The 27,588-nt window shown below is 37.3% G+C and overlaps 1 protein-coding gene across 5 annotated transcripts in view; it reads left to right on the top strand.

Moving 5' to 3' along the window:
• Window positions 1-27,588, top strand: part of MAP2K4 (mitogen-activated protein kinase kinase 4) — a 115,699-nt gene that overhangs the window by 67,165 nt on the left and 20,946 nt on the right. For all 5 annotated transcript variants that reach the window (XM_074320699.1, XM_074320698.1, XM_074320702.1 and 2 more), the window contains 4 exons: window positions 12,665-12,784; window positions 21,626-21,745; window positions 24,162-24,213; window positions 27,145-27,272. In XM_074320699.1, the coding sequence (XP_074176800.1) occupies window positions 12,665-12,784; window positions 21,626-21,745; window positions 24,162-24,213; window positions 27,145-27,272 (420 nt within the window). The remainder of the gene's footprint in view (window positions 1-12,664; window positions 12,785-21,625; window positions 21,746-24,161; window positions 24,214-27,144; window positions 27,273-27,588) is intronic.

Below are 27,588 nucleotides of genomic sequence, written 5' to 3'. Positions count from 1 at the left end.
AACTTCAGGCCCTTCCACTGCCAAGGTGAGCTCAGGCCGGGCGGCTGCACCCCTGGGAGCAGGGCAGTGCTGCACTGAGCCAGGCGGGAGCTGGAAGAGGAGGCAGCGCACTGGGTTGGGCAAGGTGCGGGGCTAGGGCTAACAGCAGTCTTACTGACGGTTTCCCGGAAACCACGCACATGCTGTTGCCACTAACCTCAACCTTACTCGGTCCTGACCGGCTCGGCTTCTGTTTGTTTATTTCATCTGCACTCAGTACTGCCCTGTTCCCTGGTTTGAAAGTTGTATTGAAATGCATACCTTCTGATAATGCTGTCACATTCTGTCCTTATCGTGTCATGTCACTTAATATGTTCATTAAAAAAAAAAAATTAAGAATGGTCAGAAATGGAGATTGGCCCATAGACTGTACCTGGCAGGCTTATGTTGGTACCTGTAATGAATGGATGGTTTCCATCTAACTCTTACTGGGCCCATGTAATTGTAATTTGTTCAGATGTTTAATGAATATTTGCTCTGTGTATGCTATTTTAAGAAAATTGACAATTGGGTTGGGGGGCAATTTAAAGAGAAAAAGAAGAAAAACAAGATATGGCCATACTCTCATGGAACTTAAAATTCTTATGACAGTAAATAATGCCCCAGTTTGCGAGACCTGAGAATGGGTTTGCAGACCGTCTAAGCTCATCATCAGCCTGTTAATCCCCTATTTTGAGAGTTTCTCAAAGTGGCTTGATGAGAGGAGGAGCCTCAGTTTCTTACTTGATTTTTGGGAGTGGATTTGTATCTTATTAATATAAAAGGCTACCTGTGTTGGAGTTTATTGTGAGCAAAATGTTGCTATTTTAGCCTCCTTCATTGTTGATCATTTTTCTTTGCTGGGTCACATAAAACTAAATGAGTAATTAATGGCAGGAAAAAAAATTTTGTGATTTTTCTCCATGGGCTCTTAATTTTGTTTTTGGTGATATTCTTTTACAATGTGATTAGAACTATCCACTTTCTTCTCAGGAAGATGCATACATATACAGAATTTTGCATATAACCGTATACCTCTAATAATGAAAAGGCTAAGACCTCTGCTCTGGATTTATGTTGAAATAAAATATTTTTCTTGGAATGTGAAATGATTTCTCTATTTTTATTTTGTGCCACTGCAGTGTAAGTGAAAGCAAAGCCATCTTATTTAGGCTCTTCTGGATGAATTCTGCATTGCCCTATTACCTGTGCATGACGTCCCCTTTTACTTGGCTGGGCCTTAAGGGAAATCTATCCTATTTAACTACAGTTCTAAACTTTCCTCCCCGATACTAGGGAAAGTGCTTTTCAGTGGTCGTGTCCTGCTTTTTTCAGTCTATGCTATGTGTGCTTCACTGTGTTTACGAACATCATAATCTGGTTAGTAATCTGGATTGACTTTAGCTATACTTAATAGGCTTTCTTAAAGGTAAATAAAGAAGGTAGTTCATTTTTATTTTACCATTTTTTTAATTTGATAACATTTGAAACTGTATAATGCTTAGTCAAGTTTCGAAGGAATTTAAGAGTGAAAAATAGGAAATTGTTGTCTGCCATTTGTAATCTGACCTTATTTTGAGAGCCCCTGTTGGAATGCTATTAAAAATCCCAACTCTTAGGTATACTAAGGCAGTCATGGGACCAACAGACTGCTGATAGTCACATCTGTACCCAGCTTTATCACCTTGAATTCTTGAGCAAGCATGATAGTTCAGCATGGGGAGGGTTATAATATAGCATATTAATCAATGTATCGATGGAGGTACCATTAGATTCCATGACTTCATATAACACTGGAAGAGTGTTTTCGCATTAATGTACATTAAAATATGATACCAATTTGGTGACTGATATATGCCATCTGCTACAAATTTTAAAATATATTTATTGTTGGTCTCTGGAAAAACTTAGTTTTTCATCACACCTGAGTGAGTTTGTTCCCTCATTACTTAGGCACACAGTCCAGATTGACAAGTAGAAATACATAGAGGCAATGTGTGATTAAGCAGTTAGATTTGATATTTTACATGAAAAAAGAGAATTACTGAGCACCACTGTATTATCTCTGAGATTAGGACTGGAGATTTAAATGAACCATGAGGCAATGATTCACTCCTGTGAGTTGCCCATTGCTGTTGGTGAAATGCGAAATACACTTGAAGTAGCTCTGTCCTACCGTTTTAATATGCACTTGGGACTGTAGAAGGATTACTTATTGGATAGCAATTTTATCCTGGAAATTATCCTTAAGATTTACTTGCAGTATTGGTATAAAAATGAACTGTGGAATTAGCCTGATTTTTAAAAATTAGTATTATTCCTCATTTTCAGTTTTGAAGGAGCCCTTTCCCAAGTTTATTTTGCCATGTATAAGAAATGTTTGAAAAGATGACTTCTTAGATACCAGAAAAAGTGACCTCTAAGACTTCATCTAAAAATCAGTTACAATATAATAAATCCGATTTGGCATAATAACATTGTAAGAGTTGTACTTACAATAATTTTTTGACCTGTGGCCTGAGGACAGTCCCCAAGCTGCCCGTGAGGTTGGTCTTTGTTAGGACCAAAGAAACGGGAAATTTGAGCTCGTCAGTTTTAATTGCATCCCCCCGAGGAAGTGGGCCTTACTCTTCTGTGAGTGGGAGCAATACTACTAGTTTGTCTAACTCCGCTGAATGACTGAGCCAGAAGGCTGCAGAGGGCAAAGCCATTGTTACCACAGGGTCTTTTAAAGCTCAGGAAGGACAACTTTCAACTCTGTCTAGGTACTCCAGGCTTTGATCGGCATCCTCTGCAGATAACATTTATTTAATACCCCATTTTGCGTGATGTTGGGATAACCCCTAAATGAAAAAAATTAGACATGCACAGTCCCTGTCCTCGAAGAGTAAAGTGGATGTCTGGTTAGCTCTCTGGCAGGGTTCGTCGTGATGGGGAAGAGCCAGGATTCAGAGCAAACGTTTGAAGAAGCAATCAGGATTAGGTTTTTGAGCTAGGGTTAGAGAAATTCAGATCTGGGAGAAAGACCCAGCAGACTTAGGCCCACAGATGATCAGAATCAGGGTGTCAACGCAAGTCCAGGGACCCAGGAGTGAAGAGTTAGGGAGAGTAGGCGAAGTGCCACAGCTCAGGCCGATGGGCTGGAACTGAGTGGAAGGACAAGCACATTGCTAACAGGGAGGAGTGACTGAGCCTTCGGGACCTGACAGTGTGTCCTCACCTGGCCCTGCCTGCAGCGGAAATCCTGCTGCTACACTACCAGCTTCCTTGTTGTTTTCTAACTGACTCGTGTCCAGATTGATTTCTTGAATGTATGCATTCCCTGTTCCTGTTTGTAGGCTATGGGAGAAAAAACAGGGGAGAGTAGAAAAGAACAAAAATGAGAGGGAGTATGAGGGAATGAAATTGCTGTTGCTAAAGATGGAAGGCAGTGGAATTGTTATCTGGAGGGTTAATGCTGGGATAATGCTGTCTGTCATCTCCTTGGAGAATGGATCTAATATTGGACAGGTAGGTGGGGGTAGGTGTTATGTTAAGGTTGTCACTGTTGATCATTATAATGAATTTTTAGTCTTCTATTTGTGAAGTTATCTGGGAGAAACAGATGGGCTGTTGGAGGTTAGGTGCTTAGGCCATATTGAGTTAGTGATGTGACCTTGTATTTAAGGGTTTCAGGTATTTTCCCTGTCTTGGTGTTCTGTCTAACTTGTATTATTTCTTCAACACCCAATGTTTTGTCTCTACTGTTCAACCCCTCTGTTGTATTGATTTAAGTGGTCCTGATCCTGGGCTGGTAACCTGACCTCGATTCATGCATTCCTGCTTCTCCTAGGTATTTGGGTCTTGACCTCAGTGTCCTTGACCTGGGATTGAGACCTAGGTCAACCCTGAGGCCCTCTGAGAAGGACCAGAGCCCTCACTCTGACCGTGTCAGCCTCCCGCAGCTCTGCCCTTCCTGAGCAGGTGGGGTTTCACCTGCTGGATATGGAGGTCTCCTTGTGCAGAGGGTACTGCCCCTCTGGGAAGGCAGGGCTCTGCATGTGTGGGCTGCTCGTTTGCCCTACCACCGCAGGAACCTTGCCATTTCTGTCAGAAGTTTCATCAGTGAGTAATTTCGGTGGGACTGTGAGCGTTATTGGAGGAGGTTCAGTTTAGTTTTTAAACATTGGTCTTGCACACTGTTCTGAAAGCACTAGAATGATATTGGGAAAGTTTCTTTCCGATGGTATAGAGTGCTTTGTTAGGCAGTTCTGCTGAGTTTCAAAAGCTAGCTAGTCTTTGATTATCCAGATCGCTGGTGGGATGCAGAAGTCGTGGCTATGTTGTTTTAAATTCAGACTGAATTCCAGTGTCTTTGTTCTCATTTGATTGGCTAGGTCATGTGGCTTAATGAGGAAATACACAATTGATTGGACCGTATGTTATTTTATGCTTTCTAATGTTTCTTAAATAGTGTAGCTGTTGCAAGTGAAAAGTGTTAAGCAGGTCACTTCCAGGAGTGGTGAGACAGGGCTGCCCAGCAGACAGCCTTGGTTTTGAACTCAGGTCCCTGTGTAGTTGGGGTCAGAACTCCTAATATACATGTTTCTTTTGCTGTTGCTCCTACCGTGTTTCCCCGAAAATAAGACCTAGCCGGACCATCAGCTCTACTGCGTCTTTTGGAGCAAAAATTAATATAAGACACGATCTTATTTTGCTATAATATAAGACTGGGTCTTTTATAATATAATGTAATATAAGGCCGGGTCTTACATTAATTTTTGCTCCAAAAGACGCATGAGAGCTGATGGTCTGGTCTTATTTTCAGGGAAAGAGGGTAGTGGTTTTCAGAGTGTGGGTTCATTTAGTTAACAGAATTGTGTATACACCCCAATAAATAAAATAGACAAAATTAGTACTATTCTGGTCTGTGGAAGGAATAGGAGGCGGGAACACTACCTACCCATGTTAGATGTCCTTGGGGTGTGAGCTCTGAGGAGACCTTTGGGGTGCAAGTGGGACAGATTGGAAATGATTGCTGTAGGTGAACTTTAATCAACTCTTATGTGTTTCTGAACATTCTGGATATCTATCACTTGGTTAATCTGACTGAATTGTGATATAGGACTGTATCCCAGCTTATTTAGTTATTCGGAGGAAAACCTATCTTATCACACCTCACTCTAAATGAGGGTCATGTGAATTAATATTTGATATGCCTTCTGCACATTTTCTGTCATTCTTTGTTGTATTATGGCCCTGCCTCTGAAATTGGTTATGCATTAGATTTCTCCTCTTACCTCACTTTATTGTCATGGGTACTGAAGTAATGATCTGTCATTTATGATCTGTAGGCCCTTAAAAATTTTAATGTGAAGATTAACATTGTGCCCTTTTCAGGGGGATGATGTAATAAAGAGGGAGAAGATGATACCACCCTTATCAAGATTTATCAAGTTTGTCCCATTAACTTTGTCCTCGGGGCAGCTCTTCCCATGATGTAATATTGCATATATTTTTGGAACTGATCTCCCAAGTTCTCTGACGATGAGTAGAAGATATGTAAAAGGAATTAATTGGGCGTCAGTATCCTCAGAAGAATGGGAGGTACTACCATTAATTAATTTGACTAAGGTACAATTGAGGGTTCACTAAATTGATTCTGAAGACTTAGATGATTTGGCAATTAAGAATTAGTATCCTTTCTTCCTGCCTTAGTAAAAGCATGTGTTGTTACAATTTAAAACAATTGATTTTACAGAGATGGTTACTCTTTGATATGAAAACCGACTTTGCATCTTGGATCAGCATTCCAAATACTTTGCTTGTTTTTCTGTTTGTTTTGGCCGATGTTGCCATCGGTTGGGCCTCATTAGTGACGGCCCTGTGAGACATCGTGGGCACTTTTGTTCGTGATCTGTTTAGAAGAGTCTAGGATGAACCTGTGCAGCAGGGAGAAGAGTCTTGCTGCATCTGTGGGATGTAGAATCTTTGCTTTGAAATTAGGGAAGTAAAAATGCCTAAGGTTCCCTGTCCCCCAGAGGAAGGTGACAGCACAATGATGGGGCTTTCCAACTCTATATGAGAACTAAATTCTGGACTTTTCTGCTGGGAAAGCAGTCTGTAAGGATCAGAATGTTGGCTAGGAGCCATGGGGGATGTGAGTGTAACCCTTGCTCTTCTATCCCCTACATGACTGATTTAGGTTGATCTGAAGTCACCCACTGAAGGTGGGCGATGGACTCCCCTGTGGGCTTATTCACAGACGCTAACCTTAGGAGGGGTGTGGAGCAAGGAATGCTTAATGAACAAGGCTGCGTTTATGCGGAGTAGTATTGGTGTTTTTACATCCCGGGAGCTGGACACATTTTCAAAGTATTATAGCTATATAAATGAAAATAATCCTTATTTTTTTCATCTTTTGATTTTAAATGAAAGACTGTCGAACATTCACTGTATCACTTTTTATTTTCCATAAAGAAGAGTTCCACCTAAGATCCCATGTGATACGTTTGCTCATATACCAGTTCTAGGATTTTCACATGGGTGCTATTTATCAGCTTCCACTTGGTACACACGGTCAACACAGGGAGCTTTTGATTTCAGTCTTGTCTTGTGAGTGGTTGTTCTGGCATCATATCATTTTAACAAGACGTTTGGGAATTATGTACTTGAAATATGGGATGCAAATACTTTCGGTAACCTTCGATGATGATAGGTGTGTACGTAGAAGATTGAGCCACAGTCATTGACATAGGAGTTTTAGTGACTTGCAAGTGATAGCAGATCCCACGCAGCTTTGCTGAAGAGTAAATACCTCCTGGTGATCTGATTTGGGTTGGTGGTAAATTGAAAATAACACTGCATTGCTAATGGCCAAAATACTAATCGCTTGCAGTATTTTATTCCATGTCAAATTGTTTTTATCAATGACTAGAATAATCTTTAAAGTCATACACTGTTTTCCTCCACAGTTATTGAATCCATCACCTTGCTGAGTTTCATTGTGTCCATGCCCTAATTTCTGATCAGGGACCTCACTTTTGCATATTCACACCTTATTCCTAACATACTCTAAGCAGCTAGAGATAAACACGTGCAGCAGGGATATGAGTCACCTGCCTTACTGTTATTACCTGTTACACTGCCCTCTGAACCCTCAGCTGAGCCCTGTGGAAACTTGACAAGGATTTGTCATGTGAGAATTTAGAGACATTATCTGCCAGGGATGGTGGTCATGCCGTTCCACATTAGTTTCCCCATTTCTTCTGTTCCCCACATGCCATTCCGCCCTCCCCCCCCCCATGTATTTTCTTCATTTCAAAACAAAAACAAACAAAAAAGAAGTATGAGAATTGATAGACATTTTGTAAGTACATTTGACTGTGTTGCTATTTTCAACTCTTTGTCTTTTCTAAAATTGGTTCCTGGATTGTGCAGTTTTTGATTATTGATTCGTATGTTTTCAGATGACTTGTATCTTTTTTGCCCGGAATGCTCAAATCCTTGGAACTAACATGTGCCGTACACACTGTGGAACTACTGTTTTTAATCAACACAATATATGACTTGTCATCAATCTTTCTTTATGCCGAGTCTTTCAAGTATATGATGACCTATTTCCCCTTCACTAAGCAGGAATGCGATCAAGTGACCCAAGGGCCTTCCCTGCCCACATATTGTTCAAGAGGTGGAGCTTGGCATGTGCCTTCCCTTCCCTTAGTGCTTGAGCTGGTAGGAAGAAAAACTCTGGGTTGTTGGTGAGTCAGGAGTTGTCACATCAGGACACAGGCAGACACAGACTGGTGTCATTTCAGGGGAAGCCTGGGTGCTTTGGTGTGTGCCTGGCCTCTAGCAACTAAGTATCTGAGAACTCTGACACGGAGATGTAAGGGTTAACTGAATCAGAGTGGCAGGGACCACTACCCTAGGCGAAATGCTCCTTGGTGACCTGCTTCTGTGGACCTGCCTATGGGCCTTCCTTACTTTGCTTCCTCTCCAACTCCTCCCGTAGCCATTGCGTTGTCAGCCTTTCTCTTTGCTACAGTTGAGCCGTCCTAGCCTTCCCCCTAATAGCAACTAGGTGATCATTATACTCTTTCCTTTTCTCCCTCGCCTTACCTCTCCTGACCCATGAAAATAAATTTAGGGGAGGAAGAGAAACAAACATAGAAACAAACAAAATGACACGAATACAGTTCGAATATCGCAGAAAGAAGAGGTCAGATCAGTTTCTGTGAAACTGGCTACTGCCTGTTTCCACCTATGCTCTTTGCTTCTCTCTCTGCCTTTCCTGCCACCAGTCCTTCACTGAATTTAGTTTTCATAGTTCCCCCATTCCTTTCCCATTATAACCATGTGTCTTAATCTACTCGAAGGTTCTTTATACTTAGTGAAGTTAGTTTTGTCCTTAGCCATTCATTCCTGATGACTACCAACACATTATGTGTTGGGAGGTCAGGTTGGCAGGGTCTGGGGATAAGGCAGGAGAATCTTGTCAGTGTGAAGACCCAAGTGTAAAGTCAGAGGACAGCCAGACCCTCGCCACAGTTAAATAGTTGGTCAGTGTCAGTTCTTTTAGTGTATGTGCTTTCAAAGCAAGCACGTTGGTCAGCATCAGTAAAGGGGTACTTATACTTTATATTTAAGTTGTTAAAAATTGAGGTATTCCAAATAAGGCCAAATATAAGCTACCAGCATTTAAATTGACCACTGACTTCTAGGTGCTGCGTTGCACAGAAAGAAGGGAAGCAAGCTTTCAAAAACTTCTTGGTGTTCCTATATGATGGGGACTATTTTCCAAGTGCTGTGTTTTGTACACGACGTAGGAGAGGACGATTTCTAACGTAAATTTTTAAGCGTGTCCTATGGTGCTTGTTAACTTTCTCTCACTGCAGCTTAAGGCATGTGCAATTCCTCAGTAACTGATTTTGTGGCTGCTCTAGCCAATGGCATGAGTTGGACTGGCTGTTTTAGAAAAGGGAAGCTCCTTGGAATTGTTTTTAATTGGACAAGAACCATGTATAACACTAATAGTTATAAAACCAATGAGAACTGGGAATTTAATTTATCCTTTTCCCTGTGTCTCTAAGTGACTCTTATTTGAAGTCATTTTGGCTGACCTGTAGCTACAGGCTGTTTTTATTGGCATTTATCTGCTTTTAAAACTTAATTATGAGTATAAAACAACCTTGAATACAGATTTGGACAATAATTAAGAAAACCTTTTTATGCTTCAAGTGTATAAATTTCTTCCCTATGGAAACTACTTATATTTGTAGGGTAGTAATCCTTGTTTTGATTTTAAGTGTTTTCTCTACAGTATATTCCAAAAGAAGTAAAATTTACAATAATTGAAAATACTTCATTATTGGAGAAGTGACGTGGATTGATTTTCAAAGAGTATAGTTTAGTTTGTCCCAAGAGCTTGTATGTGATTACTTAGGTTAATAAAATACTGACAAGTAAAAGAGCTCAATATCCGCATAAGAGGAAACAAGAGTGATTTTAATGAGTTCTGACATTTTGGTGAAAAGGAAACTTCTTTAAAAAGTTAAAGTCCTTGAGATAATTTTCTTAAATATTTTGTGGTCTTGCGTGGGCTTTTCATCCCCACTGTTTATGAGGAAAAAAAAAAGTTTGCTGAGGTCAAATAAACATCAGCCTTATCTAACTTTTAAATTTATGATATATATATATAAATGAAAATTTCCTGTGTTGAAGGCATTTATCAATACATTTCATATTCCAATAAGAGAATTTCAAGTAGCATAATTGGCTTTACCTTTGCACTTTCATTTTCCAGTTCCTTCAACTAAGGACAGCTTTATAAAGGGAAGGGAAGTTTATTCTCATTGATGTGTTCCATTTTAAATGATTATGCTCCCTTAACATTAGAGAATCCTGGCTGTCTTTGTTTCAAATGGTAGAAATCTTTTCTACATATCCTGTTTTGATATTCCATTACAAAAACTTTCCTGGTAGTGACGTTTGGACTAAGTATTCTCTGATTTGAATCATTGATTATCATCAAGTATTCTCCAACTTAATCATGAATTGAATTATTGAATTAATATCAATTTGAAGCTACTGCTGTTGTAGGTGTATTTGTAGTTAATCTCCTTTTTGAGTCCTTCAGGCCTTTTGACTTGGTTTATTTTAGTAAGTGCTCACATGTCAAATGTTGCAATACAGCCCTAAAACTCTACCTATTGCCTGTCACGCAGACAAGATGTTCAGAGAGCATGAGGAGGTGTTGTCATCTTTTGACAAGCATCCAGGGGCAGGATCAATTTCACGTTAGGCTCTTCCGGAGCCCATGTTCTATTTTGTACTAGTGGAGGCATTAAACAGTGATTAATAGATGAATAGATTTCCCTGCCATGCTGATGATCTCAAAGGTTAGAGCTGTGCCAGGAATTCTCTCTACATTCTAATTAATAATAATCCTGTCAGGGATTGAGTATTAGATATTAATCAGATGTTGGGACTTCAGATAGGCCTCCAGTTCATGTCATAACGTGTATCCTTTCTGTAGCTACGCAGTGTTTTTAGAAATTAGGAGTCAGGAATTGATAACTATTGAGATTTTGACTATAATATGCTTTCCAATAGTTGAAAATAATAAACATTTGTACAAATGTTAAATTTAGAAAGCCATATAACCAGTTTAGGGAAAGAAAAAATAAACTAGCAAAGGGCATCTTTTAAAATAATGTTTTGTAAGTGTGCGTGCTTCTATATTTACACTTGCAAATATATCCATACAAGTAAAAATAGAAAAAAATGTTTTTAAATCTTTTAATAGTGAGAATTCTTTAGTAGGGAGCAATCTTCCCCAACCAGAGGGTCATTTGCTTTTTCATCCCTGTTTGTCTCTAATTACCACGTCTTTGTTTTTTGAATTTAGATATATGGAATTATTAAGTCTTAAAAAATAATTGTTTCCCAAATTAGTATTTTCACAGCTACACTTTTAAAGTTATATTTTAAAAACAGGAATAAATGTAATAAAATTTTTACAAAAATTATCAATGCCATATTTTGAAGAAATACAAATTATATCTCTGGGCTATTTTGACTTTTTAAAAATATCATTTTTGAGCAAACATGCTGATGTTGATTTAAAAGCAAGACTATTAATCCCTAAACTATGAAAATATAGAAATGAGAGAGAGAAGGAAAATTTTCTTAAATTTAAAAGTTCTGGTCTAATCTTGTTTTTATTTTTCATTGTTATTTTTTTTCTTGTTAATTTGGGAAGTATTCAATGTAAATGTTATAAATAATTAGTGGACATAAGTTAAATGCCAGTTCATATATTTTGTTTGAAGTACTGTAGCTGTAGGCTATATATACATTTTAAGTAGCAAAAATAAATTTGTATTTGGAATATACAGAATTCCTCATTTAGTGTGGAAAATAAAAATGAGAGAACCTGCTTCTGTTCCGTATCCAACTGCTTATTGTCGTGTGACGTGTATACGTCTTTTGTAACTCTCTGTGCCTCTGGCTTCTCTTCTGTAAAATGTGCTCAAGAGCGTAATTGACTGCTTTCATCCCTTTCAAGAACATTGAGATCAGATACCTTGAAGTCTTTGGAAGACAAAATGCCACCTTTTGTATTTTTTGGTACTAACTTGCCTTGTAAGTATGTGCTGTGTATTGTATACAGTGGCACGGTGTGACTTTGCAAAACTTTTTTTATGAAAACAGAAGTTGTCTGCATGTCTTGATGTTAAACTACAACTTCATGTGCATAACTTCATGATTAATGTTTTACAATTTCTGAACTTGACTCTGTCCTGTCTGTCTAGTGCAGTGGGAACTGTCCCTCTGACCATCTCCATGACTGTACAGTTCCTGGGCAGGAGGTGGGAGTACTAATCTTTTGTGGCAGTCTTTTAGGATTGTGCAGAGAAGTTGTACAGGTGGGTTAGGCGTCTATTCCAGGTCTGCAGTGTGCAGAGGAGTCCTCATCAGCTTAGGAATAGACAAACAGCCCTCTGATTTCCTTATTTTTAGGTTTTCGTCAACATGCTGCCCTGCATTCTGACGCATGCCTGGGTTGGAGTCAGCTAGAATGTTTTGTTTTTTACCATACAGAGTGTGGTGAAGGGGGAGAATTCCAGCCTAGGGTTTGGGAGACATGGGGTGTAGTCTGTGTGCTCCTCCTACGCTAGTTCTCACTTTCACCTGTTCCGAATGCGTTCTATCTCTGATCAGTATGCCAGGGGGTGAAGAGGGCCGTTGAATTCTGAAATGGTCATGAGAAGTATATGTGAAGCTACCTATGATTATTTACATGAAAACTGTTTCAAGTATAGCTCATTATGATTTTCTTTGTATTTGCATGGGGGCTTTTACCGCTCAAGAACTTCGTTGCGTAACTTCCAGTGTCAACACGGAATGCTTATGGTTAAAAAGCTCGGTGGCCTTTAAAGAATTACGAAGTGCTGTTTTGTTAAAAATAAAAAGTCCCAAGTGCTATTATGTTTTTCTGTGATAAAAATTGTTCTTGTAAAGTATAAGAAAGATGATCATTTTTATGTCTGGTTACTACTTGTGAAGTTTGCTTGGAAATTTTCAGTCTTGTGTGGTAGCGGTTTTTCTCAGGTTTCTAAAGTTGTTTTATGTTTTTATGACATCTTTTGTCATTCTTTTCCAGAGAATTCGGTCAACTGTGGATGAAAAAGAACAAAAACAACTTCTTATGGATTTGGATGTAGTAATGCGGAGTAGTGATTGCCCGTACATTGTTCAGTTTTATGGTGCACTCTTCAGAGAGGTAGGAATCAATTATTCGGGTTTTAGCTGAGGGATGAATATCTACTTGGAATAAATAAGAGGATGGCAGGATTAGATTCTGATCTTCAGTTAAATGCCATTCATCAGTAGTAAATTAACTTCTCAATTTTTTAGTATATAGCCATGATAATCTTTACATTAATTTCTACCACTCATTGTTCTTTTGGTTAAGGGGTGACTAATACTTTTTTTTTTAGTGGTTGTCATTTGTGAATCCCATATTTCCTTCATTTATAAATGTTTTCTGTTCGTTAAGTACCTGACAAATCAGCTGACTTCTGAATGTTAGCCTTTTTGCTGTAGGTTTAGAGCTGCCTCTTTTAGCCTTGAGCTCCTTCAATGCACCCCACCCACTTTATTAAAACTTTTATTCATTTCTGTTATCAGATGTGTCTACATTTAATGTAAGCATTTATTCATACCCACCAACAATCTTCAATAAAGCCACCAGACATGGAAATTAAAGTAGAGTAGAATTTTATCTAATTCTGTTACCCAAATTTTTATACAGAAACTACAATTCTAATTCCTTGGTCTCATAGTCTTGTTTCTTCTTTTGGCTTTTGGTTATTCTCTATCCTGATGTGGGTATCACTTCTGCCTCCAGCTGTAACCCACTTCCTCATTTCCAGTCATCCCACTGCCTACTGCAGAGAAGTAAGCTAGGGCCAAGGAGTAAAGCTGGAGCCATAAATGAGTCAAATACTTTATGGTGTCCTGGACGTTCGTCATACACTTGTTATAGTTAAGTGACTAGGACTTGAACTGAACTCTTAAGCATTTTAAGTACTCTCAAAAAAATACCATTCTCATTTTGAAAATGTTAGCTGGTGGGGTTGTTATGAACTGGTAAGAAAAAACCTCTCCCACACCTCTCTCCATTTTGGGACTGAGTCACATAGTGTATGTAGCGTTGGGGTTTTTGTTGTAGTTGTTGAAACTTGAAATATGCTATGTTGTAAGATAGGACTGAATGTAACACTGAACAGAAGAAATGTATGAAACCTTATTATGTATGAATGTATGTATAAATGTATGAAACCTTAGAGGTTAGTCATTTAATTCTCCACTGAATCCTGGAATTTTTATTTATGTATTTATCTGTGTTCTTAATAGGTAACTAGTAACTAGAAGCTTTCTATTTCATGATAGAGTCCATTTAACCACTGTTAATTCTAGACTCATGTAGCTTCTGTTTACTTTTGTCCTTTGTATGACTTGAATATTCATTTTTATGGCCAGATACATTGAATTTTGTTCACTTGCGTCACCATTTCACATCAATATTACATTGTATCCGTATACTGTCATGTATTCAGGTACATAACTGTATCCTGGACCTAAGTAATACATAATGTTATTCCTTTAGTAAGATCATGAATCTGGAACTTTCTTCATGTTGCACAAGAATCTTGCCATCTCCTCTCCCCTCTTTTCCCCCAAACCATGAATTTATTCTTTTAACCCTTAAATCCTCTGGCTACTTTACTCTCAAATCCTATACAGAACAATAGTTCTGCAATTTAGGGATTGGACTAGATTTTCTCTCCTAATTCGATTCCACAGTCAGCTTTTCCAGTGCTGTATTCACTATCATTATAGATTCCCACTGGCTTCATCTTAACTCTGTTTAATCTCCATATTGCTCGAATGTGCCAATTTATTTCTCATGTTCATTGATTTAATCATTCATTTACGCAACATTTAAATATACAGCCCCGAGCTAGATAGCATGGAAGTCTGATTTTATGAAAAGAAGGCAAAGTAAGTGATACTGATGATTCAAAAGTTACTAGAAACAAAACAGAAGCTTGGAATAGTATCTGAATAGTATTCTTTTATATAAAATATAATCTATTTTTTAAACAGTATGATTTTTTTGAGTATAAGGTGCAAGCTTAGGAATGATACAGTTAAGTTGTATAAATCACAAAATGCCTAGACAGAATGAACTTGAACCTCCCCACCAAATCTTAGAATGGAAGAAATAATAGGAACTTTCTGAATAATAAAAAATGAAGTTTTAGAAGCAGAAAGTTCACCTTTAAAGAGTGCATAGTCAAAGTGTGTTTCCTAAAGTTCATAGGTTAAAAATATTAAACAGAAAAGAGTTTAAAGAACCACTTTTCTTTCAAGATTGATGAAATAAAATGAGTTTTTTTTTCATGACATGACCTTTGGTTCCAATAATAGACACAGAATTCTGGATTTATGATAGGAAAGAATGGAAGTGAATGTACACAGTCAGGACTTTTTACCTTAACCACCACTATGAGAGAGACAAATGCTTTTAATTCCTGTCACCGAGAGAAACCCTCCAGAGTGTTTCATTTCACATAATTTATATGACCACAAGACATCAGGTTTTGGTCTGGTTCAATCAGTCATCAATCAAGGGGCTCGTGAGATGTTATTTTCCTTCTTGCAGAAACTGTGTCGAGATTAATCTTGCCGAAGAGTAATTTTGAGTTCTATAACTTTATTCAGACTAGTGAATAAATATTATTTAATACTGAAGTTGGGAACTAATTTGTTACCATTGTCTCCAACCACGTATACTTCTTTCTAGGATGGACCTAAATTCAAAACTCCCAAAGTACAACTTGGATTTGACCTAGATAAGTTACTTAGACACCTAAGTGCAAAGGTTTCTAGCTTCATTTTCAGACTTTGTAGACAGGGAAAAAAAAAGAGTTTGGTAGTATTGAACAATAAAAGTAACTTTTAGCCTATAGCTTATTTAAAGTCCTTTACCTACTATTTATCTTATCAATACTGAAACCTAGAATCACTTAAAAATGTCTTTTAACATGTAAATTTTCATAATTTAATAGCAAGGAAGCCCTTATTTCAAATATCTTGAGGCTGGAGAAATTCTAGTGTAGGCAATACTATTCTGAGTAACTGGCGATTACAGATTATATAAACGGCAGTGGCAATAGCTGCAATAGTCATCTCCTCCTTTTCTATCCCTCCTTCAACTCGTGTTCTTCTTTCCCTTTCCTTCACCCTTGCAAGTTTTAAGTACAGCTTTATGGAGGTAAAGTTGACACATAACAAACTGCACATATTTAAAGTATACAGTGTGATATGTTTGAACAAATGTATACACCTGTAGAATGATCACCATAATCAGGAGAAGGAACGTCTCTGTCACTCAGAAGCTCCCTCGTGCCCCGTGGGTAATGCACACGTCCTCACTGCTATTGCCATCCTCAGGCAGCAACCGACTGGCCGTCTGCCACTGTTTGCATTTTCCAGAAAGTTATGTAAATGGAATCATACAGTGTATAACCCTTTTTAAAAATACTCTGTTACTCAGCATACTTATTTTGCAATTCGTGTTGTGGCGTGTATCAGCACTGTGTTCCTTGTGACAGCTGAGCAGTGTTAGCAATGTTCCATCGTGTGGACATGCTGCAGTTTGTTTACCCATTCACCTGCTGATGGGCATTTGGGTTGTTTCCAGTTTCTACCTATTACAAATAAAGCCTCTATGAGCATTGCTGTACAAGTCTGAGTGGACACATGCTTTCATTTCCCTCGGGTACACACCTGGGAGTGGAGTGCCTGGATCATATGGTAGGTGTATGTTTAACTTTTCAAAAAATGGCCAAACTCGTTCTCACAGTGCAATTGACTCTTGAACAACACAGGGGTTAGGGGCGCTGACCCCTGCGCAGGCGAAAATCCGCATATAACTTTTGACTCCCTCAAAACTTAATTACAGCTGTCCCTCAGTATCTGCAGGGCATTGCTTCCAGGACCCCTGCCGATACCCATATCCTCAGCTGCATAAGTTCCTTATATAAAATAGCATAGGACAATGTCATATTTTTCTCCACAGTGGTTATACTAATTTATACGAGGTGTGATCAAAAGCTACAGTGAATGTTTAAATTAAAAATTTTTTTTTATTGCAGTAAAAGACACATTGCCATTAATCCCCCTCAGAATACTCCCTTTGGCTCCGAACACACTTTCCCATCGTTCTTGCCACTTTCTAAAGCAGTTCTGGAAGTCCTCTTTCCTGAGTGTCATTAGTTGCGCTGTCATGGCTGCCTCAAGGTTCTGAATCATTTTGACTTTGGGGAAGAGCCAGAAGTCTCACTGTGCCAGATCCAGTGAATAAGGTGGATGAGGACACACCGTGATGTTTTTATTTGACAGAAATTGCTGTACCAGAAGTGATGTGTGACACAGAGCCTTTCCGTTGTGATCACAAAATATGGTGAATGCTGCTGCCGAGTGCCATCCAACAGAAAGATAGGGCTCTTCAATATGGGAAGTGGCACGTTGAACCTTAGTAACAGTGTGTGACAAGTTTCAACTTGTTCGGTGCAGTCAGTCGGGTGTGAGCTATGGCTGAGAGAAGGTGTGTTTTAAAGTGTGCCATAAATCATCCTCCATCGTGACAACGCTCTGTATCACACATCATTCTGGTATATGGCAGTTTCTGTCAAATAAAAACATTAGTGTGTCCTCATCCACCTTATTCACTGGATCTGGCACCATGTGACTTCTGGCTCTTCCTCAAAGTCAAAATGACCATGAAAGGTAAACATTTTGAATCAATTCAGGACATCGAGGCAGCCACGACAGCGCAATTAAAGACACTCATGAAAGGACTTTCAGAGCTGCTTCAGAAAGTGCAAAAACAATGGGACAAGTGTGTTCAAAGCGAGGAGGAGTATTTTGAGGGGGATTAACGGCAATGTGTCTTTCACCGTAATACATTTTTTAAAATTTAAACATTTACTGTATTGTTTGATCACATCTTGTATTCCTACTAGTAAGAATGAGAATTTCTGTATCAGAAATTGTATTTCAGGCATCAGTAATGGAGACTGTTAGTGGCTTACTTAGTTTGTGGTTTCCATTGTTGAGGTTGCCTCATGGTCCAAGTTGGCCCATAGAGTTCAGCTACCATGTCCCCACAAAGTAAGAGAAGAGGAGAGAATTAAAAGCGCTGTCCTGGAATCATCAACCAACTGACTATTTGTGTTGACATCTCATTGGCTGCCCTTCTCTACCTGGCAGACTGGGAAATGTAGTTTTAGTGGGGTACATTGTATACAACAAAGGTGTGCGTGCATGTGTGTGTGTGTGTGTGTGTGTGTGTGTATTTTGAGTGCCATATGCATTTATTGTCACTGATCTCATTGCTATCATTTAGGATTATTAAATGTTTCATTTTTGGCAATCAGGAGGGGTTGAAGTGGTATCTCACTTTTAAAATTACCTTTCCGTAATTACTGGTGAGGTACAGAATTTTTCACTTGTGTGTCAGGTTTTCTTTTCTGTGAATTGCCTATTCATATACCTTTGCCATTTTTCTATTACGTTTTGTCTTTTCCTAATTAATTTAGCATATCCTTTATTATTCAGGATACTGATCCTTTGTCTCTTTACACCCAAATAGATATTTTTATGTGATTTTTGAACTTTTGGTATGGTGTCCTTTATCATACAGAAATATTCATTATAATGGAGTTAACAGATCTTATCGTTTGTGATTTATTTTTTTCATGTATGTTTTTGGGAAGAAATTTTTTCCTACCCTGAAGTCAGGAAGAGCTCTTACAAAAAGTTTTAAACTTTTGCTTTTCAAAACATGTATTTGGGAGTTTTTGTATTTTTATTTGTGAATGATTTGATGGAGTAATCTAATTTAACTTTTTTCTGTATGGAAGACCACTGGTCTTGGCGGCATTCATTGAGTATGCCATCCTTTTGCCACCATTTGCTTTGCTGTATCCATCATACACCAAATTTCCGTATGTGTCTGGGCCTCTGAATCGGTTCCATTGGTATATTTATCCCACCCCATCAATACCCCCATCTTTTACTGTGATAGCTTTATAAAGTCTTTGTCTAGTAGATGAGTCTTCCTTCTTTAAAATTGTATGTTATTCTTGGCTCTACTTTTCTATATGTTTTAGGATCAGCTTGTACCGTGTTTCCCCGAAAATAAGACCTAGCCAGACAATCAGCTCTAATGCGTCTTTTGGAGCAAAAATTAATATAAGATCTGGTCTTATATTATGTCATGTCATGTCATATCATATATCATATCATTATCATATATAAAGTAAGACCCGGTCTTACTTTACTATTAATTTTTGCTCCAAAAGATGCATTAAAGCTGATTGTCCGGCTAGGTCTTATTTTTGGGAAAAAATGGTATAGGGGCACAATAATTCTGATTAGAATCTAATTAACTCAGGTTAATTTGGAGGGATTTGGCATCTTTGTGATCTTAAGTCTTCACATTCATAAACATGCTTTGCCTCTCTTTTTGGTCAGGTTGTTATGCCTTTTAGTAACATTTTACACTTGTTTTCATATATATTTTGCCTCTTCCTAAGTGCTTTGCAGTTTTTCTTCCTGTTGTGAGTGGTGTCTTTTTAAACACTTTATTTTCTAGTTGGTTAGTGTTGATATATAAATAAGTTATTAGTTTTATCTGGATCTTGTCTCTAGGATCCCTTATCTTGATCTTACTAGTTCAGTTTTCATTATCCTCTAGCTCTTCTTTCAGTAAATCCGTATTCAGTAATTTCTCCTTTCGTATTTCAGTCATGTGGTCCTTCCATCTCTTGCTTGAACATGAGAATAATGTTGCTGTCATTGTTTTTTGAGGCAGCGCGGACCATTCCTTTTTTTTTTTTTTTCCCCATGCAGCTCATTGCTATTGTCTATTCTCAGTTATGGCCAAAAGTGACTGCCAGAAGAAATAAGTTTACAGTAGGTTATGTGCCTTGGAAACTACAAAGGTTTCCCTCTCTGGTGCCAATTGCTCTTTCATACCTCCTCTTCTCATCCTCAGTTCTCAGGTTACTTCTTCCCTTTTTATTTCCCCTGTTCCAGTGTTCTTCTTTTTTTCTTTTTCTTTTTGGTTGCTTTCCTATTTTTCCATCCTTCCTTCATTTTCTTAACTATAGTTTTTAGCACCTGACAGACACTTTATTTGTGCTTTACATATGTTAACTCATTTGATGTTTATCATACTCCATTGAGGATGATGGGGCAATCCATTGCACAAATGAGGAGTTGAGGGGGCTCAAGCTTATATAAGTAGCAAGTGGGAGAGCCTGGATAGTAAGTCTGGTCTTTCAAACTCTTATAACACTGTTTCCACTCTGCTGTACTACTGAAGTTCAATTCCCTCCTTAATATTCTTCTGAGTAGCTAAGTGTGCTATTTTTTTCTACAATAAAAAATTGTAGTAAATCTATTGAGATGGTATCTTTAGATTAAAATAAATTCAAGTGTGTGTTTTGGGTGAAGGGTGTTACTCAGTCTTTTCTGAGAGTCATTCGGCAAGAGCACTCAAAAGAAAAAGCGACATAGAGAAGAAAGATTTGAAGAAATGTACATAAGTGAAAGTTCACTGTGTCACATGTACTTTACAAACAAGTGTTCCCTGAAGCCACAAAGTCCATGAATCCTCTCGCAGGTGGTCCTTTTGTAAGAGTCTATTGCTCATCTCTGTGCTCATCACCACATGTGCTTTCTCTACTTAGAAGTTAACATCCTTGCATTGTGAGTGTTGATAGGAGAAAGGAGTTAAGTAAACTGAATTCTGTTCGTGGCTCTATCACTAATTAGCAGTGTTGTTCTGGGCAAGCCATTGTGCTGTTAGGGGCATTGATGTCTCGTATAATCAATCCAGGGCAGACGTGAGGCGTTGGAGAGGAGGGGTGGAAAATCTCTGAGGATACAGCTGGACCTATAAGTTTAGTGACAGCATACAAAATTGTTGAAGGTAGTTCTTATCATCATCCTGATAGCTGTTTACACTTTCACAAGGTACTTTGTAGTCCTTGTTGATACGTGCAAATACTTTTACAGTGTTAGAATCCTTGTATCACTTATGGTCTGTGTTTTCTCGTGCATACTTCCCATGAACTGTATAGTTTTCAAAATAATTTAATTTTACATAATCCCTTAATAACGTACCATTTCTGCTTATTAGATAGTTCAGGGGTTACTAGTTTTGTTTCGTTTTGCTTTTCTTTTTGTAATTTATGGACTATTTGTTTAAGTTAAATTCCCATCATGACTCTATCAAAGGGTGTAAACAGTTATTTCATCCTCAGATTGCCTTCAGACTGGTTTAAATCACTTCATAATACTGCCAACAATTTTTTTTAATGATTCAGCATTCAGTATAGCCAGCATTCATTCATTTAAGGGATGTTTATTGAGCCTCTGTCATGTTCTAAGGGTGATATAGATGAAAAACATAATAAATAAGTTATATTTTATATAAGATAATAAGGGTTATACAGAATACAGCAAGGTAAGAGGATGCTAAAAGGGGACAACTTGCATTTTAAATCAGGCATTTTAAATGTTAGCAACTGAGAAGGTGGCATTTGAACAAAGAGTTGAGGCGTTGGATTTGCTTTATGTAATTTTTCCTTTTTTTTTTTTCCACTAATTTAAGTTTTTATAGTATCTCAAGATTACTGTAATCTATTGTCTTTGTTAGTGAGAATGAATAGGTTCCCATGCATGTTCTATTTTCTCTATTTAATTATGGCAAAAATTGAAATTTTAATAAAAGCACAAAAGTTTCCCACGTAAGATTGTTCCGTCCTTATAATTAACAGTTGGGAAAATTGGGCAAATAAGTTTGTGTTTAAAATGAGGAGAATATTCTGCTCAGAGCCTTAATAAGGAACCAAAAATTATCACTAGCACAAGATCAAAACAACAAAAAGAAGATTGTTTTTTCTCTAATTGTATTTCTATTTTAGATAAAGATGGTACTTAATAAGATGTGTAAAAATAACAAGTATTTGTTGTTTTATAGGGTGACTGTTGGATCTGTATGGAACTCATGTCTACCTCGTTTGATAAGTTTTACAAATATGTATATAGTGTATTAGATGATGTTATTCCAGAAGAAATTTTAGGCAAAATCACTTTAGCAGTAAGTACCTGGTTTTCAAACTGTTCATTCTGTATACGCTTACGTAAAGATGATGCTGGAGTTTTGAATGCATATATCTGAATGTCCTTCACAGAATGCTACTAACTTTTTTGGAAAGTCATTTGTAATAGGAGAAGAGACAAAAATCACTTCTGTGGGGTAATTAACACAAGTCATAAGAACAATTTTCAAAATATGGTCTGCATCAATACTACAATATTCTTTTCAGTAAAATCACAGTGAACCATAATAGACTGTGTTATAAATAAGACTAGGAAAGGCAATTTTCTGTTCTCTCTTCCCCTGTTGCTTTAACTATTTTTAAATATGTTATCACATTTATCCCTAAATTAATCAGAATCACAGCAGTCTCTTTGAAGTCCTTTAGTTAAAACTCTTAGACAAGTATTATTTCCTGTGGTTTAAGATTTGGGCTACCTAGTCTAAACTATATAAAGTTTTGACTAGCAATTTTGGTAACCAGCATTACTACCAGTTTGGTCAATTCACTTTTACCAGAGTACCGAAAAGAAAAGAGGTACTTTTTTGCATATACATTTACAGTTTTGAAAGTGAATTCATGATCATTTTCTGTCTTGTTCATCTTTTATAATAGTTGACAAAGGTTGTTCACAATTTTTTTCCCAAAAAAAATTCTTTTTGATAGAGTAAAATTGGGAAGATTCTTAGAAACCTGGGAATCTGAGCTAATTACATGACCTGGGTTAGTAGATGTGTAAACCAACTTTTATAGGAAGTTGTAAGATAGATATTCTGGTTGCATGTAATTTCCTATCTCTTCCTTCCCTGCATCCTCTACCTCCAATATAGTTTACTTGTTAATTATCATTTTTATCGTGTTTAATTACTAAGGGTTAATGACAATAAATATTAAAATATATAGACAGTTTCTGAACTGTCTATATAATTTAAGAGATATCTGTATATGTGTATAAATGAAATTTAAAAAATCAGATTTAACTCTGGTCATTATAATCTTAAGATTCATAGGTCTCATGTTAATGTTTTAAATTATTTAGCTGAATTAATGCTTAAATTTTAATGTTTTATGAGCTAAATATTAAGTTATATACCCTTTCATATAATTTTATAAAAAACAGCTGTGTTATACTTGAAACTTGTTCGTTATTCAGACAGGTATATGAGGTTTTATATTGATCAATTTAGTCATCTCTCTCCAGTATACCAAATGCAGTATTATCTTGGAACTTATTAGTATTCATAATAATTATAATGGAACAATAGTAATGATACTAGCTAGTGGTTATTGAATGTTTCTTTGTGTCAGGCCAAGATCTTAAGGCATTCAACCTCATAGCAACTCTCTATGGTAAATAGTGTCAGCATCTTTTTACAGATGACAAGTCCGAAACATGGGGAGGTTAAGTAATTAATTTGCTTTGAAGTTTGTATAATTGTAAGTGGTAAATGCTTTAAGCACAGTCAGCCTGACCCCAGAATCCTGTTCTCAACCACTATATGACAGGGTGATCATGAAGTTGGAAAACATAGATAAAATTGTTTTATCGTATATTGCAATATGTGTAATATAGATACAGTAATAAGTCATGTATTATGTATTTGCCTGTATCTAGACACATAGATCACCCTTTATATTAAACACAACATTTAAAATTTTCTGTGTTAAATCTCTTCTTGCTAATTAATAACCCAATGAATGCTCAAGCCTAACTGTTTGGAACATTACAAGTTTGCACTTCTGCATTCCTGATACCCAGAAGCTTGAGGACAGCAGAGATTTGACTGTAGCAAATGCTTGGCCTGTAGCAAGAGGTTGGCCTCTTCTTTAGTTCTCTTTTAATTTGAGGTTGTGGACATTTTAATTCAAGTCATTCCTGACGAAGTCTCTGATTTTCTGATCATGAGCAGAGATCAAACAATAGGATAAATTCTGGATAAACTGCCATAGTGGCTGAGCAGAAATACTCTGGCACTGTAAAAATTACATTGAAGCCTTAGCACCCCATGAGGGTAAATGATTTTGAGAAACTGAGAATTTGGAGAAACTTATTAAATTAGGGTTGATAATAGAACTAGCCTGTTGGACTTTCCTGTACTACATTTTTCTATTCTTAAAAAGTTTGACGGTATAAGAAACATTACACAATTTGTTAATGACTAATCAAAAAAATTTTTAAGTTACCAGGGATTTTTCAGGTCTCAGAAAACAGCATATAAAGGCAACTGAGTTTTCAGATTTAAGATCATAATTCAGCATCTTCAGTTAACATGAAAAAATGGACAGAATATTGAAACATTAAGCTTAAAAGAATGCAAAGGTTTAGTTTATGTGGGCTGTTACTTACGATTAACTACTGTGCTGTTTGATAAAAGCAAATTGTTTATTTATCCCATCTCTGCCTTTTCTCCCTAGACTGTGAAAGCACTAAACCACTTAAAAGAAAACTTGAAAATCATTCACAGAGGTGGGTATAGGATTATGTTCTATAGAACAATTTTTCCTTAATAGGAAAAAAAAATTGAAAATTACAGTGTCACTTTTTAGCAAAACATATGTATCCTAAACTTTTTTATTAATTTAGGGTATTTACCCCCCTTTTGGGGTTCTATAAATTTCATTCTAACTTATTAGTATGTTGTACTTAGAAATTAAAAGAGATTTTGCTGTAAGTTCTTATTCCTCTTAGTTCAAAAACAGTTATTCATTTGTCTGACAATTAGTGTTTCTCTGTGTATGTGAATAAAGCACGAAGGTGGTTCTTTGGAGAGTCAAAGACGAATCAGAAGAGTGGTACCCTTGAGCATTTTAAAGGCACGCTACTGTTCCTAGCAAATGTTTCTTCTTCACTTTAGAGGACATTTTTGCAAATTGGGAGAGATTCTTTAACTAGTATAGTACATTGAAATTCCTCTAAAACATTTGTATTTGTGAGAACAGAGATCTCGGCCTTAATTAGACACAGGTCCACATTTTTAAAATATTTGATGTAGATCTATTGGAAGACAGTGGGAATCCTGCATTTAGTTCAGCAAATAGATTAAACAGTTGCTCTATTTATTATTATGACAGACTCAGTATTGAGGTGGTGCTTTTGAAGAGGCACACAAGTTCACAATTCTCAGTAAATTTGAAAAGGACAGAAAGTGAAGGTCATATTCAGAGACGTGAAAAACTTTGAATTCTAAGAAACATAGTTTCTAGTGATTAAAGAAATTAGTAATTGGCATATTTATTAAAGTAATTGTAGTTTGGGGTTAACCCTGCCTGGACCATTGAAATTAGTTAACCTTGACCATTAGACTATTTCATTTACTTTTGCCTGGCTTAATGCTTGTTTAAAATAATATTAGACAGGCCTTTTATTTTCTCTTTTGGTCTAAAATCATGTACGGTTAGGTTCCTAAACAAAATTATTCTTATAGTTCATCTTGATCTTTGGGGCTCTCCCTCCTTTTTTGGCTGTGTTTTGTAATTCCGCGAGTATCGCCTTTATCTTAGGGCTACTTGGTTACCTTAGAAATACTCACCGATCACAGTCAAGCACTAAGACAGTGCCTGAGGAGGAGTAGAATAAGAGGGAAAAGCTTCAAAAATAACTTAGGTTTTCCGACTACTAAATAAATTGATGAGTTTATAACAGTCTTTTTATCAATTAGGATCAGTTTGCTTTTTGCTGATGATAGTGCTTTTGATGACAAGTAACAGGAAATCCTAATAACTGACTTAAACCACGAGGAAATTCATTATCTGTTGTAGTCAGTCCAAAGATAAGGTGGCTGCAAGCACAGTATGATTAGGGTTCAAGCTCCCTTCTTAGGCTGTGCCGTCCCTAATACAGTGCTATCCTTAGCGTAGTAACTGCATCCTCAGCAGGTGCCCAGTTTCACATCTAGACATGACAACCACTCGAAGAAGCTCCCTCTTCCCATGTGGCAGTCTTAGGAGCAGGGAAATCTGCCTTATATGTCTGTTTTCTCTTGGCATTCACCAGAATTGCCTCCTACTCACCTGCACTAGTCCCTGGCCTGGAGCCCGAGACTACCTTGATAAGCTTAGACCAGTCAGGACCCGGGTTTTGGAGGTGTGGGTAGAGCTACACAGAGGAGGGTGGGTACCTCAATAAAATGCTGGTTCCATCAGAAAGGACAGTATGGTTAGGAATGGATGTATGATAGGAAGTCAGCCATCTCAGTGATGCTAAGAGATCTTTCCTGGGTATTTTTGTAGGTGACTTTTTGAGTTATAGACAGATATTTTTTGTATGCTGTATTTATTTTTAATCTTTACTTTTTCAGTCACTGAGCCATGATAGTAACAACAGAGTGGATAGAAGGATTAAGGTAGAGATAGAGACTTAGTGAGCAAAGGGGAAGAAGTGGCCAGACTGATTAGCATACACTGGCCGTGAGTTGATTGTCAGTGAGGAAGAGGTGATAACCCAGAGGCCAATTTGGCAAGACTATAAAACCTGTAGATCCAAATGGAATGGATTTGCCTTTCTCAAATTTGCAGAAAAGCACAAACACTCTGGGAGTGGTAAACATGAATCTGGTTTCTAAAGCACGACTCTTTTAAGAAAAGGTTGGGGGGGAGAAACTTGATGAAGCCATCTAAGAAAAGAATTGTACACTTGAAACCTATGTAGTTTTGTTGGCCATTGTTACCCCAATAAATTTTAACTAAAACAAAGATAAGAACAATCTCTCAAGTAGAAATAATTAGTAAGTGGATGCACTTACTGTGTATAAATAATGTTCAGGCACTGCATTAGGTGTTTTTATTTCCACAACCCCATGAATTATGAATTGTTGTTTTCATTTTGTGGATAAGGAAATTGTGGTTGCTACCAAAAAGTTCACAGGTCACATTGTGAATTTCACATTGTGAATTTCAGACCCAGATTTTGGACCTTTGCTTCTCTGATCCCAAAGCCTGTGGTCTTTTAGATGTACAGGATTGTATACTTTCCTAAATTAGATAAAGTTCTCCTTTAACTAAATTGTGGGTTTATAATTTGCATACTTTGTATTTAGTTGTATAGCCTTTGACACATACTGTAGAGTAACTTAGTATGCTCTTACAGATCAAATTCATTCTTCATATTTTGACTTTAGTGTCGAATTTGAAACAAGTAAATGAATATATAAACCTCTTGATAAAAACAAGGACAACATTATAGAATGCCTGAATATATTGCATGGCATTCTTTGATCTTGAATTTTTAAGCGTTGGCATTCAGAAAACTTTTTTCGTATTTCTCATCTTATATATGTGAATTTTAAGGACTTGATCACTTATGTTGTCTAAGGTTTTTCAATATTTTTGCTTAAAGTATCTTATAATATAGGTCATTTGATTGATTACCTGTACATTGAATGATATCTATCTCTTGCAGATATCAAACCTTCCAATATCCTTCTGGACAGAAGTGGAAATATTAAACTCTGTGATTTTGGCATCAGTGGACAGCTTGTGGACTCCATCGCCAAGACAAGAGATGCTGGGTGTAGGCCATACATGGCAGTAAGTGCAAAGGCCAACCTTCTCGCTTGATAGTCGTAGCACAGAGAGCCTATGCCCTGTGGTGCTGTACTTCTGAGGACTCTGCCATAGGTCATACAGTTTCACCATACTACACTATTTTCCTCTTCCTAAAGACCAAACTCAGGTTCTAGCTTCTCCATGAAAATGCAAAATGATCCCAGTGAACTCCTATTTCATGGTCTCACTCTGTTCCTCTTATCTGGTACTTAGCATTTGTGGTCTTCTCTGATTACTATTTTTTCATTACATTCAACTCTACTAATCAACCAGATAGTTAGTTCTCAGAAGGCCTCTT

This window comes from Rhinolophus sinicus, linkage group LG15, assembly GCF_036562045.2.
Source record: "Rhinolophus sinicus isolate RSC01 linkage group LG15, ASM3656204v1, whole genome shotgun sequence".
Lineage (NCBI taxonomy): Eukaryota > Metazoa > Chordata > Mammalia > Chiroptera > Rhinolophidae > Rhinolophus > Rhinolophus sinicus.
The sequence above is the reverse complement of the archived record's forward strand: the minus strand, read 5'-3'. Positions and strand labels throughout refer to the sequence as shown.